Source organism: Notechis scutatus, chromosome Z, assembly GCF_049901735.1.
Source record: "Notechis scutatus isolate UNSWTSFEM ecotype Mainland chromosome Z, rNotScu1.2, whole genome shotgun sequence".
NCBI lineage: Eukaryota > Metazoa > Chordata > Lepidosauria > Squamata > Elapidae > Notechis > Notechis scutatus.
Window position 1 is genome coordinate 3,649,001 of NC_142025.1, and position 21,652 is coordinate 3,670,652.

General features: G+C 42.3%; 1 protein-coding gene across 8 annotated transcripts in view; it reads right to left on the reverse strand.

Moving 5' to 3' along the window:
* The window catches only part of ADCYAP1R1 (ADCYAP receptor type I), an 82,272-nt gene that overhangs the window by 43,401 nt on the left and 17,219 nt on the right, over nucleotides 1-21,652 (reverse strand). For 7 of the 8 annotated variants that reach the window (XM_087946975.1, XM_087946973.1, XM_087946980.1 and 4 more), the window contains exon 2: nucleotides 9,803-9,940. In XM_087946975.1, the coding sequence (XP_087803101.1) occupies nucleotides 9,803-9,853 (51 nt within the window). In that variant the 5' untranslated portion in view covers nucleotides 9,854-9,940. Of the gene's footprint in view, nucleotides 1-9,802; nucleotides 9,941-14,320; nucleotides 14,369-21,652 lie in introns of all 8 variants that reach the window. The other variant, XM_087946974.1, reaches the window with a different exon arrangement.

Sequence of the window (21,652 nt, forward strand, 5' to 3'; positions counted from 1 at the left end):
TGATATAGATAGATTTTAGATAAATGAGATAGATAGATAGATAGATGGATGGATGGATGGATGGATGGATGGATGGACAGGCAGCTGGCTGGCAGGAGGGAGGGATGGGTGCATGGATAGGTAGATAGGTAGGTAGGTAGTTACGTCAAGAACTGTCTGTAGCACACATACACACACACAAACACACATACACATTTACAAACAGATATAGATATGTTTTACTGTTATTTTGTATTGTTTAGAGAGAAAAATGACAATAAAGGGTGTCTTAATCTTATTTTTTTTTAGTAGTTTCCTCCCTGTTATTTTCTCTCAAGAGGTTAAGGGTGAGTTTGCTCTTAAAAAATCTTTAAAAAAAAAAAAGAGGTGTGGTATATTTTAAGATTTTTTTGAATAAAATAAAAATAGATTTTTAAAAAAGGAAACTGCAATTCTTTGCATTGCTCTGATGAAATCTTTCCAGTTATCAAAATAACATCTACTTTAGGGTGGGAAACCAAAACTATTCTCACTGGACCTAAATTGATTTAATTTTATTTCCTCAAGAGATGGACATTTACAGAGATGGACATTTACAGAGATGGACATTTACAGAGATGGACAGGGCTTGCCTGGAAGCTCGCAAATGAAATTCAAAATGGAAAAACGATTTAGAAATTTATTTAATAGTCACTGCCAAAATCCACCCAAGGAGAAAGCTTTAATTGATTGGGTAATTAAATTAAAACCCTCCTTTCCTTGGCTTTAAAAAGTCTTCGGTTTAAGCTCTGGCACGATGTCAGGGTTCCTCCTCGGAGATCGTTTAAAAGTAAGAATATTTCAAAGCAAAATTAGTCATTGCAGTGGATGGACTTACAACTGGGTTTGGACAAAATTGGACATGCTTTAAAGACAACGGTGATTTTTTCATAGCTCTTTGAAACAAGAACAAGGGGGGAAAAATTAGATGCCAGAATGATATGGCAAAGCTGAAATCCTTCGATCCGGATATAGGTAGTCCTCGACTTACAACAGTTCATTTAGTGACTTTCTATGTTACAACGGCACTGAAAAAAAGGGACTTATGACTGTTTCTCACACTTACAACATTTCCATTTACATCTTACATTCAAGACTGCTGCAGCATCCCCATAGTTACATGATCAAAATTCGGACTCTTAGCAACTGACTCATATTTACGACGGTCTCAGTGTCCCTGGGGGATGATTCACTTTTGTGACCCTCTGACAAGTAAAGTCAATGGGGAAGCCAGATTCACTTAACAACCGTGTTACTTGCTTAACAACGGCGGTGATTATTTAGCGACTGTGGCCACAATGGTCGTAGAATGGGGCAAAACTCAGTTAACAACTCTTTAACTTAGCAGCATAAATACTGGCCTCAATTATGCTCATACAGTAAGGACTACCTTTAATTATTGGAAGTCTCTTGTCGAAAACGAAGTCGGTCACATATTTTACCTTCTCAATTGTTGCTCTGTAATCCTTTCACAAAGAAATGGGAATAAATCAAAATGATCCTGAGAAGATTTACAGGTAGTCCTCGACTTACGATTACAATTGAGCCCAATTTTTTTTTGTTGCTTACTGAGACATTTGTTGAGTTCTGCCCCCTTTTACCGCCTTTCCTGCCGCAGTTGTGACATGAATCGCCGCGGTTATTAAGTGACTAACATGGTTGTTAAATGAATCGGGCTTCCCCCTTGACTTTGCTTTGGGAAAGGGGATCAGACTGCAACAGTTATAAGTACATGCCAGTTGCCAAGTATCTGAATTTTGATCATGTGACCAAGGGGATGTAATGGTGAAAATCTGGTCATTAAGTCTCTTTTTTTGGTGTCGTAACTTCAAGAGTCCCTAAAGGAAACTATAAATTAACAATATCTTCATCATACAAAGAAAACCTGTATAAAATGTTTTACCGATGGTACTTGGCTCCAACGAGATTGGCTAAAATATATCCTAATACAAATCCAAAATGTTGGAAATGCCAACAAGTTGATGGTACCTTCTATCATATGTGGGGGTTATGCCCCGAGACTAAGACATATTGGACTAAAATTAAAAATTGGCTACAGGGAATCACAGGCTACCAAATCAAATCTAAACCAGAACTTTTCCTACTAGGAATTATTACAGATCAATATCCAAAAATAAAATAAAATATATAATTTTACATATCTTAACAGCGGCCAGGATAGCTTTCGCACAGATGTGGGAAACTCCCAACATCCCCAGTGAGGAATTAGTCCAACAAAAAATAATGGAATGTGCTGAAATGGACATGCTCACATTAAAAATAAAAGAGGAAGAAGACTCCGAATATTATTCAATCTGGCACAAATGGTATGAATGGATAGCGAACAGGTATAAGAAATAATATGTAAAGACTAACTGTAAGAGACCTTAAGAAAATGATTTGTAAGCATGTAAAATATATAAGAATATATGATAGAATCAATTATTGACAAAGATAATAGTTATTGATAGTTGCATATTAAATGTATTAAGACTTATAAGTTAACAATATTTGTAGATGTCAAAACGCTGTTGAAAATATGACTTTGAGTTGTATTGGTGGAAAACACAATAAAAATCTATTTAAAAAAAAAAAAGTCCCTAAAGGAATGGTCGTAAGTCAAGATTTATCTGTACCATGGGAAAACGGATCTATTTGCAACAGAGGTGTAAAGGGGGCATAATTTTAACCCTTCCAGGAAGGAATGGGAAGAAACAAAATTATTCAGAAAAGATTTATTTGGCCGTCTGTAAGGCAGGAAAAGACGAGCGCCAGCCCAGTGAATTTCACTTCATAAAAAAGACAAGGTTTCGGGATGAAATGTACTTGCAAGATTGATACCGAACGATGCACCATCTGAAGTTCTGCTTAAACCTGGACTTTTTTTACTCTCAAAAGACCCACCCGTTTTGAGCAACCTGCCACATTTTTGCACCAGTTCTATAAACCAGCATCGTTTTGAGGGTTTTTTGTTTTTGCAAGCCTCAAATTCTCAACAGGCCAATCCTGACCTCTTTATTTAAGCTTGGCAGTTGCTGTCATGCTGCTGGATAATCTATGTTGGGTTGCGTTAAGCAACCATCCTTGTCAGCATGTTATAAAGAAGCACAGCCTCACTGAAGGATGGTCGGAGAATCTTTCAGAATAACAGATGGGAACTTGGAGGTCTTCTAGTCCAAGCAGGAGACCCTCTCCCATTGACCCTATCCCAATTTCTGGAGGCAAGCAGTTCCACCGATTAATTGTCCTCACTGTTAGGAAATTTCTCCTTAGTTCCACAAAGTAAATCAGCAATAAGTCTTCTGAAGGATTTCTTGACTGTAAGCTGAATTAATAGTTTCAGGGTGGGGTCATTGGCACTATCTGAGCTTGAATGGTTTTCTTGCAGACGTTTCATAACCATACTAGTTAATGAATGCAGTGTTCCCGGGGTCCCCTTTTGTGTCCTTCTGACAAGCAAAGTCAACAGGGAATCCGGGTTGACTTAACAACCCTGTGACTAACTTAACAATGGCGGTGATCCACTTCACAACCGAGGCAAGGAAGGGCGTAAAAGAAGGCAAAATTCACTTTCGCTTAACAACAGAAATGTTGGGTTCGACTGTGGCCGTAAGCCGAGGACCACCTGCATTCTGTATTCTAATAAGGTTCTCTAAAAAGAAGGGAAATATTAAAATGTCTGATTCCCCCATTAAACACATCGCGGGGAGCGAACTGTTGGAAAAGTGTAGAACTAAGGGGAAATTTTCTGACAATTAGAACAATTAACCTGTGGAACTGCTTGCCACCAGATGTTGCGAATGCTCCAACACTGAAAGTTTTTAAGAAGATTTGGACAACAATTTGTCTGAAATGATATACGGTTTCCTGCCTGAGCTGGAGGTTGGTCTATAGGACCTTCAAGGTCCCTTCCAACTCTGTTATTCTGTAATTCTATTTTTTTAAAAATTCCAACTCTTCTAAACATATATTAATTTTTCAGGCAGAAGCAGGGCCCCCATACCCCAGGTAAAAATGGGGTACAGTTTTGATCACAAGCGGCATCCTGGCTTTTTGGATACATAATCCTGGATTTATGACTATAAGGGATGCATTATGATTATAAGTCACAACAGTTGTAATGGCATTTTTTTTTTTGCGGCAGTTCAACTCATTTAACAACTGCCTTGGTTAACAACGGCAATTTTGTTCTCAGTTGTGGTCGCAAATCAAGGACTACCTGCTGTTGAAAGTAAATTCCTCTGCATACTCCTGATTAGCGGCAATGCATCTGCTTAACGGGACGTTCATGTGTGGACTTGATCTTTTAGGCCTGATAAAACTCGCTATTTTATCCGACTTTAATTAACCCCCTCGCTTTGCGAGGGTGGTGGGCACGAAATCCATTTGCAACCAGGTTCTCTTTTTAATTAGCAAGGTTGCAAAGAAACTTCAGGCCAGAAGGACAGAGAAGGATTCGGAAACGTGGGTGTTCGGAGAGCAAATTCCAAATATAGCTGGCAAATGGGAAACTGGCAGCAGATGCTTCTCCGGCCCATTTAACTGGTCAAAGGTTAGGAAATGGAGCAGATATAAAGGAGAGGAGTGGGGTAGAAATCTTGCCTGTCCCTCCCTTTCTTCTCTCTCTCTCTCTCCCCTAAATAACCCTATTTGTGTTTTTGCAAGATAAGGATTCAGTTGGCCTTAGCTGCCGAACAGGCAGCAAAAATCCAGCAGATTGCTTAGGACAGCTCCATCACTGGAGGCTTTTAAGAAGCCATTTGCCTGAAACGGCATTAGGGTTTCCTACTTGAGCTGGTGGTTGGACTAGAAGACCTCCAAGGTCCCTTCCAATCCTGCTATTCTGTGTCAGAATATTCATGAACTGGCAGAGGCATGGTAACAATGTCAGCCAATGAATAGGCAGAGCAACTAAGTCAGCCAATGAGGACTGTTTGGAAACTGAAATTGGAAGGAGCTTGGGCGTGGCTCTATATTAAGCTCTGAGATCTGAAGCTGGTAAGCTGGTCTGAAACGATGAATCAAAACTGAAACAGTTCCCTGCTGTTCTTTCCTCTGCTTGTGTTTTGCCTGTAACTGCTACCATGTTGGAAGAATCTGCTGTTGGTATTGTACATTTACTTTATGTGTCATTATGTGCATAAAGAAGTTAATGAATCCTACTGAATCAGTTAATCTGTGTGGGCTTTCTGGATTTGATTTTCTGCAACTAATTAATGTTATTCTAGTATTCTGTTATTCTGCTACGAGCCCTATACCCGCGCTTCGCTACAAAACTATGTGATCCGGCTTAGTATTTGGGGAGGAAAATAAGGGGGGAAAATTGTGCCTCTGCCTACTAGCATCCATCGGTAGCGTCCTGTCAGTGTGTGAGAGAGTTGAGGGCTATTTGGAAACTGAAACAGTATTTGCTGTGTGAGCAAGAAGGAGATAACAAGGAGCCTGGGCGTGGCTTAGCTCAACTGTTCTGTACTAAAGCTGCTTGGTGCTGTGAAACTGAAACTGAATCTCCTTTGCTTGTGTTTTGCATTTGGAAGAGATTTCTTTTCAGGTGGGGAGGGAGAGTAGAACTCCTTAGCATCAGAGCGTGTTAATAATCATAATATAGGAAATACGAATGCTCTGATGGTCATTTTGAAAATTCCTTTCTTAGTGAGCCCCTAGAAGCCAAGAGGAACATATGTGCCAAATTTCAAGCTTGTAGGTTTTACAGTTCTGGAGATTTTGTGATGATGCATGAGTGGTATTTTGCTTTTATATATATAAATTCTGCTATTCTGTTGTGGGTGCTCCGTCACTGAAGTCTTGTAAGAGGAGACCGGACAGCCATCTATCCAGAATGGTATACGGTCTCCTGCTTGAACAGGGAGGGGGGTTGGACTAGAAGACCTCCAAGGTCCCTTCCAACTCTGTTTTTCTGTGCTTCTGTTGTTCCTCTCAGCTAAGAGCTGCATTTGAAATGGCATAAGGACTTTTTTCTCCAGGGTGAAAGTTGGACCTTAAAAAAAAAAATCAAGACAGGAAGAAAATCGGCTCGTTTGAGCTGAGGTGGTGGAAAGGCCTGCATATTCCTTGGGTAGCAAAAAAAAAAAAAAAAATCTTGGCTAACCAGCAAGCACCGAACATATTAAGACCAGACATGTCACCGGAAGGCAAAAATCACAAAACTGCATCTCACTGATTTTGACTATGACATGCGAGATAAATTTCTGGAGAAAGCAATTATGTTGGGAAAAGTCAGTGGAAAAAAGGAAACCAGGCTGCCAAAAAACCCACAGTAGCTGGACATCGTCAAAGCTGACACCAATCAGAGGATAACAAAATAACAGAGTGGGAAGGGACCTTGAAGGTCGTCTAGTCCAACCCCCTGATCAAGCAGGAGAACCTGCACCATTTCAGACAAGCCATTGTCCAATCTCTGCTTAAAAACCTCCAGTGTTGGAGCACCCACAGCTTCTGAAGGCAAGTTGTTCCAATGATTAATTGTTCTCCCTGTCAGAAAATCTCTCCTTAGTTCTAGGTTGCTTCTCTCCTTGATTAATTTCCAACCATTGATTCTTGTCCTGCCTTCAGGTGCTTTGGAGAATAGCTTGACACCCTCTTCTTTGTGGAAGCCCCTGAGATATTGGAAGACTGCTTTCAGGTCACCCTAAGCTCTTCTCTTTGTTAGATCAGACATACCCAATTCCTGCAACCATTCTTCTTTGTATGTTTTAGCCTCCAGATTTTCTTTGTAGCTTAGTTGAAAGCTTTTACTGAGAAACAATAAAACGGGCTTGGAGCAAATCTGAAATTGACCGGTTTGCTCATTCTTACTGCCGGAGGTGGAAACTTAGTGATTTGCACCCAGATGCTAAACTACTACCCTGTTTCAAGCAAGCATAAACCTTCTTCCAAGCCTATATTTACCCCCCTGGTCCCTGCCACTCTCTTATTACCGCCCAAAATTCTGCTTGCACCTTCTTTGAAGACGTAATTATCTCCCTAATTGCTGTCAAGGAGCAACCGTTCATTACCTACCACTGTCAATTTCAACAAGGGACAAAGATCTTAGCAATTTGAGATGCCACACGGATACAAGGTGAGAGGTGAGATCTTTTTTTAAAAAAAAAAAAAGATCAGGTAGTCCTTGACTTAATGCTGTTTGTTTAGTGACCATTAGAAGTTATACAACCGCACTGAAAAAAACTGACTTGTGGCCATTTTTCATACTTAATGACTGTTGCAGCATCCCCAATCAGAATTTGGATGTTTGTCAAGTGGTTCCTATTTATGAAGGTTGCAATGTCCCCGGGGTGTGTGTGTGTGTGTGTATGTGTATAACATGATCCTCTTTTGCAACCTTCTGACAAAAGTCATTGGGGAAGCCAGCTTCACTTAACAACGCTGTTGCTAGCTAAACAACTGCTGTGATTCACATAACTGGTTGTAAAATGGGGCAAAACTCACTCGCGCAGAAATTTTGGGCTCCACGATGGCCGTAAGTTGAGGACTAAGGGTATGGAATTAGCAATGAGGACGAGATTTGGAGCATCATGTAAATCAAGTGCCTATTAACTGAACTGGCCTTGAAATCAGATCCATTCATTTGAGGAAGTCACTTTGTGAATCTGATCATTCAATTACTGCCCTGGGCATGGGACTAAAATATCTCTGAGAGCCAGTTTGGTCTAGTTGTGAAGATGCTGGCTTAGGAACCAGGAGAAGGTGAGTTCTAGTCCTGCCTTGGGTGTGAAAGCCAGCTGGGTGACTTTGGGCCAATGACTAGGAAACAGTAAGTTCTAGTTCCACCTTAGACATTAAAGCCAGTTGTGTGACTTTAAGAAGGTGTATTATTACGTTCACCCCTTTGCTTTATTTATAACAAGTAATAGAGGCAGAATTAAAAACCAAACAAATAAGCGCTTGGGGTGGTTGAGAAAGCGTCGTCTTAAATCTTAACTTCCTGTTTGTCTGAGTGGGGCTTCCTTGCGGGCAGATGGCTTGGAAGATTCGGGGTGAAAGGTGGGGGCTTCCTCTGTGTGTGTGTGTGTGTGTGTGTGTGTGTGTGCGTGCGTGTGTGTGAGCCCAGCCACCGAATCTGTTTCAAATCACCGAATTCTGTTAAATGTCAACAGCGTTCGGGTTATTTTAAACGGAGGACAACAGAGCCCTTGGAAAGCTCCCAAGATTTTATTTTATTTTGCAGGAGACGGAGCAGAGACGGTGGAAACCTCCCCAGTGGGCCAGGAAAACACTGGGGAAATTGAGCAGGCAGAAAATTGCTCATTTGGATGGCAACGGAGGCTGTGAGTAACCGGCCCATTTCACAATATTTCCCCCTCTTCTTCTCTTTCTCTCTCTCTCCCTCCCTCCCTTTCTCTTTCTCTCTCTCTTCCTTCCTGCCCCCCGCTCTATGTCCAACAATTCTCTATTTCTCTCGTTGTTATCTATCTACTATCTCTCCCCATCCATCCTCATTTGTTTGTCTGTCTGTCCATCCGTCTATCCCAGAGGTGGGTATTCAGCAGGTTGTGACCAGTTCTGGAGAACCGGTAGCGGAAATTTTGAGTAGTTTGGAGAACCGGCAGATACCCCCTCTGGCTAGAGATTTTACAGTCTCCTTCCCCTGCCACGCCCACCAAGCCACGCCCACAGAACCGGTAGTAAAAAAAGTTTGAATCCCACCACTGGTCCATCCATTCCTCCGTCCACAGTTCCACACATTTACCTATCTACTTATTGTTCTCTCTGTTTCTCTGTCTATCTATCATCTCTGTTCCCTATTATTCTTCCTCTGTTCCAACTATCTATCATCCTTTCTTTCTTCTTTCTTTCTTCCTCTTTTTCCCTTTTTCCTTTTATTTCTCACTTTCTTTTCCTTCATTCAATCTTTCTTTATGTCCTCCTTCTTTCCCTTCCTTCCTTCCTTCCTTCCTTCCTTCCTTCCTTCCTTCCTTCCTTCCTTCCTTCCTTCCTTCCTTCCTTCTATCCCTCTATCTATCTATCTATCTATCTATCTATCTATCTATCTATCTATCTATCTATCTATCTATCTAATCTATCTATCTATATCTACCTATCCCTGCCTGCCTTCCTATCTATCTATCTATCTATCTATCTATCTATCTATCTATCTATCTATCTATCTATCTATCTCTATCTACCTACCTTATCTATCTATCTATCTATCTATCTATCTATCTATCTATCTATCTATCTACCTACCTACCTACCTACCTATCTACCTACCTATCCATCCATCCATCCATCTATCCTCTTTGATTTACCTATCTGTCTGTCTGTCTGTCCATCCATCCGTCCATCCATAATCATAAAGTTGAAGGGACCAAGTCCAATCCCTGCTTAAGGCGATCCTCCACCATTCTGGAGAAATCATTGTCCCATCTCTTCTTAAAAGCCTCCAGTGTTGGGGCATTCGCAGCTTCTGGAGGCAAGCTGTTCCACTGGTTAACTGTTCTCACATAGGAAATTTCTCCTTAAAATTCCAGGTTGCTTCTCTCTTTGATTAGATTTCATCCGTTGCTTCTTCTCCTGACTTCAGGGGCTTTGGAGAATAAGTTGATTCCCCCCCACTTCTTCTTTGGGGCAGCCCCTCAAATATTGGAAGGCTGCTATCGTGTCCCTCTTGTCCTTCTCTTCATTAAACTAGACAAACCTGGTCCCCTTATCGTATGCTGTACCAGTCGTGTGATCATAAACCGTGCGCTCTAATCTATTTGTACAGAATAGCACCTTTGCAAACATTTAATGGAACAAATGTAACGTCATTAAAATGGCTTACCACGGGAAGCAGCATCACGACAAGGGCCCATCCCTTCCAGCAGGAGGCCATCCTGGCTGTCAGTCACCTCAAAGGCTCAGTGGGTTTAAAGGCGGAACGACAAAACCTTTGGAAATTTCTGTCACAAGATCTTCAAATCTTAGGAAAGAAAAAAAAAAAAGCAGAAAATACGTAAAAAGCAAGATCTGGAACTGCGAAATCAAATGGGAAAATCAAAAGAATGATGATCAAAAATTCCGCTTGTGTAAGAAGTGTAATTTTTACCTGCAAAAAAAATAATAATCTCACAACTCAACACAGAACTATGCATACTATGAGCACTTCTGCACTGATAGTGTTTTTCACATAGTGACAAACGGAGGGAGGGAGGGAGAAGGGGAGACTAGAACCCCAAACTGGCCAGCATACAGGTAGTCCTCGGTTTACAACCACAATTGTGCCAAAAATTTCCGTTGCTAAATGAGACGTTTGTTAAGCGAGTTTTACCCCATTTTCTTGCCACCGTTGTTCAGTGAGCCACGGTAATCATTATGCTAGCCACTTGGAAGATCCCAAAAGGGGATCGTGTGATCTCGGGAACATTGCAATGACATTGCGTCATAAATATGAGTCAGTTGCCAAACACCTGAATTTTGTCCACGTGACTGTGGGGATGCCGCAATGATCGTTAAGTGTGAAAAACGGTCTTAAGGCGCTTTTCCCAGTGCTACTGTAGCTTTGAATGGCCACAAATAAACAAATTACTACTGGTAATTCTCACATTGAGACTTGTTGGACTCAAAAAGAAGGCCTCTACAAATGGCCGCCATCTTGATTTTCTCGACTCCAGTCACCTCAGGCTTATGTTTCTCAGCATTAAAGGACTGGGAGAGAAATGGAGTCAGCCCTTTACGGCTTGTATTGCATTGGGGAGATATAATATGTGGGAAAAACCTTCGGTTATGGGTGAAAAGACTTTACCAAGGGAAATGATCAGATAAGAGAGGACCCAGCCCTCAGCTCCTATAATGGGTAGAGAAAGAGAAGGTAATCTCTCTAGTTTCTCAACCTGTAAAGGAAACAGTGGAGATTTGTACTTTCAGACTCACAAGATTCTGTCAATGTAGCCTTTACAAGAAACTATTAGCCCACAAGGCCAACATCCATATTGCGAGTCGGAGCATACGAAGCTCCTCTCCTCTCTTTTACAGGCCGAGACACCAGGGAGGCCCCAATTGGTGTTACAAGAAGACATGGAAGGATCCTATCCTGAGAAGGTGACGAGGAGGAGGAGGAGGAAAAGGAGAAAAGGGAAAAGGGAAGAGAAAGAGAAGGAGGAGGAAGAGGAAGAGAAGGAGGGGAGGAGGAGGAAGTGGAGGAAGAGAAGGAAGAGAAGGAAAAAGAGGAGGAGGAGGAGGACTCTAGGGTCCTTGGGGCTTTCTGAAGTTGGTTGTTTACTTGCAGACGTTTCATGACCCAACTAGGTAACATTATCAATGCTAGAAGAGGAGGAGGAGGAGGAGGAGGACTTATGGGGTCGTTGGTGCTCTTGAAGCTTGGTTGTTTCTTGCAGGCATTTCATTACCAAATTAGGTAACATTCTCAATGCTAGAAGGGAGTGGGGTTCATGGAGAGGAGGAGGAGGAGAAGGAGAAGAAGAAAGGGAAGAGGAGGGGAGGAGAAAGAGAAAGATAGGAGGGGGGAAGATGAGGAAGAGGAGAAAGTGTAATGAAGGAAAAAGGAAAAGCACAGCATCACCGAGAAGCTTCATTTCCTGAACATTATATGTGGGTAACTTATTCAAAGCAGTGGAAGTTACTCATTTCCTCTCGTAACAGAAGAAAGGAGAGAATGAGGTTACACTTCCATTATGGCTAAACCCTTCCTCTACAACCGAGCAAAAAGTGTTCTCTGCCAAACTTTAAGAAGCCATGGAAGTAGTCCACCATGACATTTCCTGACCCACTGACAGTTTCTTTCTGGCTTCCCTTCCTTGTTGCTCCAGTGCCCTGCCTTCCTTCCAAAAAACAAACAATCGAGGCTGACAGACCTTAGCCTCCTTCAGAAAAGCCTCCAAGACAAGGGAAGGCAACTCCAGGAGCGGCGTAACACTGCCAAAAAGCTGCAGCACCACGAGGACATCTGCGCTACAGGGAGGTCAACGTGAGAGAACGCCTTAAGAGAAGGGGAAACCACAGATTCCGGCCAGATGTTGCTCAGCGTCAAGAAAACATTGGAAAACTAAAGTTATTTCATCGAGAATACAATTGTCATGACAATTCTATGCATCATGTCTCCACAAGACCAGGAGAGATCACACTGGAGAGACTGTGCCTTGCCCTTTTAACAAACCGAGGATAGAGTAAGCCAACAATAATAGGCTCGTGTTATGCATCCTGATTGAAGTCAGCCCCAGTTATACAGCTTAACCAAGACATATATAGCTTAGGGGAGACACGGTAGTCGTCTTTCAATTCTTGAAGGCTTAGGAAGAGGGGCTAGTTTAGTCCCGAGGATAAGACCAGGAGCAATGGATGGGATGCTCCCCTCTGCCTTTCTTAAGACAGGCCACCAAAACTATCTTACAAGGCGGCCTGGCTTAAGATAGGAGACCGGGGGTGGGGGGAGAGGAAGAGGGAGGGAGAGATGGTGAAGGAGGGAGGGAGAGTGGGAGGAATAGGAAGAGAGAGGGAGGGAAAGGGAGAGGGGGAGAAGAGAGAGAAGAGAGAGATAAAGGAGAAGGAGAGAAGGAGGAAGGGAAAGAGATGGGGAAATAGAGAGTGGCCAAAGGAGAAAGGGATATCTATCATCTATCTATCTATCTATCTATCTATCTATCTATCTATCTATCTATCTATCTATCTATCATCTATCTATTCATCTATCTATCTATCTATCTATCTATCTATCTATCTATCTATCTATCTATCTATCTATCTATCTATCAGCTCTGTATCTATGTATCTATCTGTCTGTCTATCTGTCTATCTGTATCTATCTGTCTATCTATCTATCAGCTCTGTATCTATCTATCTATCTATCTATCTATCTATCTATCTATCTATCTATCTATCTATCTATCTATCTATCTATCAGCTCTGTATCTATGTATCTATCTGTCTGTCTATCTGTCTATCTGTATCTATCTGTCTATCTATCTATCAGCTCTGTATCTATCTATCTATCTATCTATCTATCTATCTATCTATCTATCTATCTATCTATCTATCTTATCTATCTATCTATCTATCTATCTATCTATCTATCTATCTATCTATCTATCTATCTATCTATCAACTCTGTATCTATTTATCTATGTATCTATCTGTCTGTCTATCTGTCTGTCTATCTATCTATCTATCTATCTATCTATCTATCTATCTATCTATGTCTGTCTGTCTATCTATCTATCTATCTATCTATCTATCTATCTATCTATCTATCTAACATCTATCTATCTATCTATCATCTATCTATCTGCTCTGTATCTATCTACCCTATACCTACTTACCTACCTATCATCCATCCATCCTCTGCCTGCCTGCCAGCGTACCTACCTATCATCTATCTATCTATCTATCTATCTATCTATCTATCTATCTATCTATCTATCTATCTATCTATCTATCTATCTATCTATCCATCCATCCATCCCTCTCTCTCTCTCTCTCTCTCTCTCTATCTATCTATCTATCTATATCTATCTATCTATCTATCTATCTATCTATCTATCTATCTATCTATCTATCTATCTATCTATCTATCTATCTATCTATCTATCTATCCATCTATCCATCTCTCTCTCTCTCTCTCTCTCTCTATCTATCTATCTATCTATCTATCTATCTATCTATCTATCTATCTATCTATCTATCTATCTATCTCTTTATCTCCCTCTCTCTCTCTCTCTCTATCTATCTATCTATCTATCTATCTATCTATCTATCTATCCATCCATCCATTCTCTCTCTCTCTCTCTCTCTCTCTCTCTCTCTCTCTCCTCTATCTATCTATCTATCTATCTATCTATCTATCTATCTATCTATCTATCTATCTATCTATCCATCCATCCATCCATCCATCCTCTGTCTGTCTATATCATCTCTCTGTGTATCTATCAGTCTGTCTCAGTCTCTTTGTCTTTGTTGCTAATCGACAACTACTTGCAATTATATGATTTGGATTAACATAATGCTAATTAGATCAATAAGTATCACTAGGTAATTTACGGTTTCATTTATTTATACAACATTATTTATTCCCTGTGGCTGCCTCCGTCTTAAGGATTGTCCTCCTAAAATTAAATTGGCTTCAATTTTGACAGCTTTCCAGAAGTCTTTAAAGAGGGGGATGTGTTCCCGGACATGAGAGTCAGAGTTCGTGATGCAGTTTCTATTTATCTAGATTGATTCAGCTCCTCAGCTGTTGATTATACTTTTATGTTATGTTTCTGTATTGGTTTTTTTTTAACTCCCAGGAAAACAAACAAATGAATTACTGAACATACCAATCCAAACAACCAGACTCAAATTATCTCACTTTGGACACATGGTGTGAAGGCCCAAATCTCTGGAGAAGACCTCAAAGCTGGAAGGAAAGAGAAGAGGACAATCAACAGCGGAGTGAATGGACTCCAACAGAGAAGTGGCGAGAGGACCACTGGAAGAAGAACCAGTTTTGGGATCAGATTCTCTTGGAGGAGATCAATCCATGTGTTTACTACAAGTCAACATTGACTTGAAGGCATATAACGAATCCATCCATCCATCTCTCAGCTTTCTTGCAAAGTCCATTATGGTGGAAAATATGGAAGGGGAAGAGAAGGGGAAGATGAACAGAAGGTGGATGGACTCAGTTATAGTGGAGAAGAATATGCATACTATTGGGAGATTCGAAAGACCAGGCTAAAAAGATATCAATAGGGGGAATCTATCGACCTGGTCATTGAGTGTTGCCATAACAACCCTGTAAGGTAAATTGGGCTGAGAGAGAGTCACCCAGCTGGCTTTCATGACTAACGTGGGACTATAACTCACTGTGTCCTGGTGATTGGCTTAAAGTCTCCCAATTGGCTGTTATGCTTAAGGTGGGACTAGAACTCATTGTCTCCTGGTGATTGGCTCAAAATCTCCCAGCTGGCTTTCGTACCTAAGGTGGGACTAGAACTCATTGTCTCCTGGTGATTGGCTCAAAATCGCCTAGCTGGCTTTCGTACCTAAGATGGGACTAGAACTCACTGTCTCCTGGTGATTGGCTCAAAATCGCCCAGCTGGCTTTCGTACCTAAGGTGGGACTAGAACTCACTGTCTCCTGGTGATTGGCTCAAAATCACCCAGCTGGCTTTCGTACCTAAGGTGGGACTAGAACTCACTGTCTCCTGGTGATTGGCTCAAAATCGCCCAGCTGGCTTTCGCACCTAAGGTGGGACTAGAACTCACTGTCTCCTGGTGATTGGCTCAAAATCGCCCAGCTGGCTTTCATGCTTAAGGTGGGACTAGAACTCCTAGTATCCTGGTGATTGGCTCAAAATCACCCAACTGCCTTTTCGTACCTAAGGTGGGACTAGAACTCCCAGTATCCTGGTGATTGGCTCAAAATCGCCCAGCTGGCTTTTCATGCTTAAGGTGGGACTAGAACTCCCAGTATCCTGGTGATTGGCTCAAAGTCACCCAACTGCCTTTCGTACCTAAGGTGGGACTAGAACTCCCAGTATCCTGGTGATTGGCTCAAAATCGCCCAGCTGGCTTTCATGCTTAAGGTGGGACTAGAACTCCCAGTATCCTGGTGATTGGCTCAAAGTCACCCAACTGCCTTTCGTACCTAAGGTGGGACTAGAACTCCCAGTATCCTGGTGATTGGCTCAAAATCGCCCAGCTGGCTTTCATGCTTAAGGTGGGACTAGAACTCCCAGTATCCTGGTGATTGGCTCAAAGTCACCCAACTGCCTTTCGTACCTAAGGTGGGACTAGAACTCCCAGTATCCTGGTGATTGGCTCAAAATCGCCCAGCTGGCTTTCATGCTTAAGGTGGGACTAGAACTCCCAGTATCCTGGTGATTGGCTCAAAGTCACCCAACTGCCTTTCGTACCTAAGGTGGGACTAGAACTCCCAGTATCCTGGTGATTGGCTCAAAATCGCCCAGCTGGCTTTCATGCTTAAGGTGGGACTAGAACTCCCAGTATCCTGGTGATTGGCTCAAAGTCACCCAGCTGGCTTTCATGCTTAAGGTGGGACTAGAACTCCCAGTATCCTGGTGATTGGCTCAAAATCGCCCAGCTGGCTTTCATGCTTAAGGTGGGACTAGAACTCCCAGTATCCTGGTGATTGGCTCAAAATCGCCCAGCTGGCTTTCATGCTTAAGGTGGGACTAGAACTCCCAGTATCCTGGTGATTGGCTCAAAGTCACCCAACTGCCTTTCATGCTTAAGGTGGGACTAGAATTCCCAGTATCCTGGTGATTGACTCAAAATCACCCAACTGCCTTTCGTACTTAAGATGGGACTAGAACTCCCAGTATCCTGGTGATTGGCTCAAAGTCACCCAACTGCCTTTCGTACCTAAGGTGGGACTAGAATTCCCAGTATCCTGGTGATTGACTCAAAATCACCCAACTGCCTTTCGTACTTAAGATGGGACTAGAACTCAGTAAACATGTCATTTTGGGGAAAACTGCACTCGTAGTGAAGTTCATTGAACAATGGCTGCAGAAAAATGGTGGTAAATCCAGTTAGTCACATGACTGACTCACAACAATGATGGGCAAGGCTCAATATGGTCACAATTCGAGAACTGCCTGCCTTTGATCAGAGAAACTAAAAGGTTGGGGTTGAATCTATTCTCAGCCGCACGAGGGAGAGAATAGAGTAAAAAACGTCTGGGAATCCGGATCTCAGTCAAATTTCAAGTCATTATATAATTATTATAATGACAGAGTCTCCCTCAAAGAGGCAGAGATAACCCAATTCATTACCGAATGGAAACCGACAAGATAAACTTTCAAAGCACTTAACACTTCTTCGATGTCGTGAAATGTGGAACTAATAAATTATCTCTCTCAAGAGAGAGATGGGAGAGAGTGGAAAATCCGTTGAGTTCCAGGAGAAAAGTTGTTGAATTTTTTTTTGGGAGGCGTGACCAAGATTTTCACGGGCTGCTAACGGCTTGCTCAGAAACGATACAGGGACAACCCTGATTTTCACACTGAAAAAAGGGACTTACGACCATGTTTCATCCGTATGGCTGTTGCAACATCCCCGTGGTCACCTGATCCAAATTCAGATGCTTGGCAACTGACTCATATTTATGACGGTTGCAGTGTCCCAGGGTCACGGGATCCCCTTTTGACCAGCAAACTTAACACTACGGTGTTTTACTTAACAACTGAGACAAAAAAGGTCATATAATGGGGCAAAACTCAGTTAAGAAATGTCTCGCTTAGCAACATAAATTTTGGGCTCAGTGATGGACGTAGGTTGAGGTTTACTTGTAGCTGAAATTCCATCGCTCACCTAGGAAGTTCAAGGAAAACTCGATTTTTCCTTGGAAAGACGTCATTCTTGTCTTACCACCGTTTCTCCAGTGACTGTTCAAAGGTATAACTGGTGGAGATAGACAGCAAATCAATAACAGCACTGGAAAAAGTGATTTGCAACTGTCCTCGCACTTATGACCATCACAACCCCTCCCACAATCACGTGATCAAAATTATGGTGCTTAGCATTCAGCCTCTATCAACAACGGATATGTCATCCTGGGGTCGGCTGACCTCCATTTGCAACCTTCCAAGCTGGCTTCTGGGCAAGCAAAGGGGAGGAGGAGCAAGATTCATTTAATGACCACACAATTCGCTTAACAACTGCAGCAATTCTTGTAACCACTGTGGCAACTCATTTAACAACTGCCTTGCTTTGCAAGGGAAATTGGGGTCCCAGTTTTGATCATGAGAGAAGGATGACTTGAATCATCATAAAAAATGCACCACAAGCTGTCTTTGACACACAACCACAACGAAGCCCCAAGTTTCCGTTGCTAAGCGAGTTTTGCCCCATTTTACAGCTTTTCTTGCCACGGTTGTTAAGTGAATCACTGCAGTTGTCAACTTAATAACACGGTTGTTAACTGAATCTGGCTCCCCCCCCTCGACTTTGCTAGTCAGAAGGTCGCAAAAGGGGATCGTGTGATCCCGGGACACTGCGACCGTCATAAATATGTTGCCAAGCATCTGAGTTTTGATCAGGTGACCCTGGGGGAATGGCTGCAACGGTCGTAAGAATAAAAGAACGGTCACTGTTTTGAGTCTCATCGTAACTTCGAAGTCACTAAACGAATGGAGGAAAGCCAGATTCGATTAACAACTGTGTAATTCACTCAACACTCATGCCAAGAAAGATTGTAAAGTGGGGCACAACTCACTTAACAACCTTCTCGCCTTTGGGCTCGATTGTGTGATTCAAGCAACTTTGGGTCAAGTTGGGTCATGAAATGTCTACAAGAAAACCACCAAACTCAGAGAGCATCAAAGAGTATCAAAGACCCCACAGTCTTTCTCCTCCTCCTCCTCCTCCTCCTCCTCCTCCTCCTCCTCCTCCTCCTCCTCCTTCTTCCTCTTCCTCTTCTTCCTGTTTCTTCTTCCTCTTCTTCCTCCTTCTCCTCTTTCTCCTCCTCCCTGGGACCCCACAGTAGTAATAGCTCTTCTTCTTCTTCTTCTTCTTCTTCTTCTTCTTCTTCTTCTTCTTCTTCTTCTTCTTCTTCTTCTTCTTCTTCTTCTTCTTCTTCTTCTTCTTCTTCCTCTTCCTTCCTCTTCCTCTTCCTCTTCCTCTTCCTCTTCCTCTTCCTCTTCCTCTCCTTCTTCTTCTTCTCCTTCTCCCTCTTCTTTTCTTCTTCTTCTCCTCTTCCTTCTCCTCTTTTTCCTCCTCTTCCTTTTCCTCTTCTCCACAAACCCTTCTAGCACTGATAATATTCCCTAGTTGGGTCATGAAACGTCTTCAAGAGGACAACCAAGCTCAGAGACCACCAAGGACCCCGCAGTTGTAACCCTGAGCTACAAATATTTCCTCTTATTAGCATCAACATTATATTCCAGCAGCAGTATTGCACACCTACTGGCAATTGCACAATACTAAACATAATTGGATATAGCAAATATCTACTGTATGAGTGGTCATTTGTATTTCCAGTAATATTATCTTCCCCAGTTCAAATAAATAGTTTTGCGGGGCATGTATGCATTGGTGTAGGTGTATCTGTGTATATGTGAGTGGGTGGCCATCTTTATTTATTTTTAATAGCCAGCAATAATCTGGTTGGTTGTTGTTGTTTTTCCATTTTCCTGAGCTTAATAATTCCCTTGCCTTATTGCTTGTCCTCACAAGCAATTTTGTCTGGGTGCTATTCTCCTTCCCCCTCCCAGTCTTGGTTATTTTTAACTTACGCTTATTTCCTCATTTTTGAGGGGGTTACGAATGTCGTGCCTTTCTTGGATGCTGTACGAAATTAGACAATGAAAGAATTTTTCAAACGGGGGGAAAAAAAACAACAACAACAACTTTAATCCTATTTAAAGAATCCGTTGCTGTTTGGCGCGGCCTCCTTCTTACGCAATACCAAACCGAACATGCTAATTTGGGTGAAGTTCAACAGTGTAAATGAAGCCGTGCAAATTTGGAAATAATTATTATAATTCAAAGAGAAAGACATCTTTTCAAAGTGAAGAGGGCTGGGAAGCTGATGACAGGGTATCTTTTTAATCTTTTTTTTTTGGGATGCGCCATGTGGCTAAACGACTTCCAGGTTGCAAATTTGTCCCTTATTTTATGCCTTTTATTTGTGGGTTTGTTTCGATCTGCCTCACTCCAGAAAAACTGGGAGGCTAACAGTGGATCGAAACCAAAATAGGAAGCACGTAAGAGGATGAGAGAAGATACAGGTATTCCTTGACTTACAACGGTTCATTTGAGGTTACAACTGTACTGAAAAAAAGCAACTTAGGACCGTGGTTCACACTTACAACCGTTGCAATGTCTCTGTGGCCGCAGGATCAAAATTCAGTTGCTTGGGCAACTGATTCATATTTATGACGGTTGCAATGTCCCAGGTTACATGATCTCCCTTTGGCGACTTTCTGGCAATGGGGAAGCCAGACTGACTTAACAACTGTGTTGCTTATTTAACACTTGGAGTGAATCGCTTAACAATGGTGGCGAGGAAGGTCGTAAAATGGGGCAAAGCTCGCTTACCAACAGGTCTCACTTACCAACAGAAATGTGGGGCTCAATTGGGGTCTTAAGTTGAGGACTTCCTGTAATCAATACACCTATAATGTATTGGCTGCTGCAAACAAACCCCCAGATAAGAATGAAAAACCAAACCGTCTCCTCACCTTCACATTGGAGAACACAACCAGAGTTTTAAAGCTTTCTGGAGAGTTAAAAGGGTTGAGGGCCCTTTAAATTGGGTGGGGGGTATTTTATTCTAAAAAGTGGTGCTGCAACAAAAGAGACCCCTGTCTTGGTCGCCGCAAGGGAGCCTTTAATTGTGGGGCCCTCGGTGCTCTCACTGGTGGTGGTTTTCTTGCAGATGTTTCATAACTAGGTTACATAATCAGTGCTAGAAGGGAGTGGGGTTGCAGGGGGAGGAGGAGGAGGAAGAAGAAAAAGAGGAGGAGGAGGAGGAGGAGGAGGAGGAGGAGGAAGAGGAGGAGGAGGAGGAAGAAAAGGAGGAGGAGGTGGAGGAAGAGAAGAAGGAGGACTGTGGGGTCCTTGGGGCTCTTTGAGATTGGGGTTTTTCTTGCAAACATTTCATTACCTAATTAGGTAACAGCATTAGTGATTTGTACTGATGATGTTACCTAGTTGGGTCATAAAATGTCTGCAAGAAAACTATCAAGGCCAGAGAGCATCAAGAAGCCCATAGTCTTTCTCCTCCTCCTTCTCCCCCGTCCCTTTTCTCCTCCTCCTCCTCCTCCTCCATGTCTTTTCTTCCTCCCCCCCACAAACCCCCACTCCTTTCCATCACTGATTATGTTGCCTAGTTGGGTCATGAAATGTTTGCAAGGAAGCCACCAAGTTCAGAGAGCACCCTTGCTGGGAAAGACAGAAGGAAAGGAAAGATAACCAATAGATGGACCGGATTATAGTAGCCATGGATACTATCATTAGAAAACCAGAAGGGCCAGGTTAGATTGTCAGATTGTCATGGGAAGGTCTTATCTTGTGGTCACCAAGAGTCATCACCAAGCTGATGGCCCATAATCATTCAATGTAAAGGTTTAGGCTCCTGGAGAAGACCATGAGGCTGGAACATGGAAGGACAGAGAAGAAGACAACAACCTGTAGCACCATGGATGGAGTGACTTATATAGTGATGCTGGAGGCACTGTTGGGAGGTCTAAAAGAGAACGTTGGGGATTGTCCATCATGGAGAACTTCTACCAATGGATGGAGACTAATCAAGGAGAAAACCAACCTAGAACTAAGGAGAAATTTCTTGACAGTGGGGACAATTAACCAGTGGAACTACTTCCCTCCAGAAGTTGTGGGTGTTCCATCACTGGAGGCTTTCAAGAAGAGACTGGATAACAATTTGTCTAAAATGTTATAGGGTTTTCTGCTTCAATAGGGGTTGGAAGACCTCCAAGGTCCCTTCCATCTCAAATTATTCTTTACATAGTCACTAGTTGTCAGAAATGACTCAATGACTCACCCAATCAATCCTTATTACATCTTGCAAACCAAGGTAGCATGTGCAAATGTTCTATGTTGATCTATTTTTCTTTCTTTTTGGAGGGGTGGGGTGCTAATCGATAAGAGCAGCGTAGGATTATTTGATTCAAATGTTGTTTATCCAACAGAGGCCTCGTTTACCATCTTGATA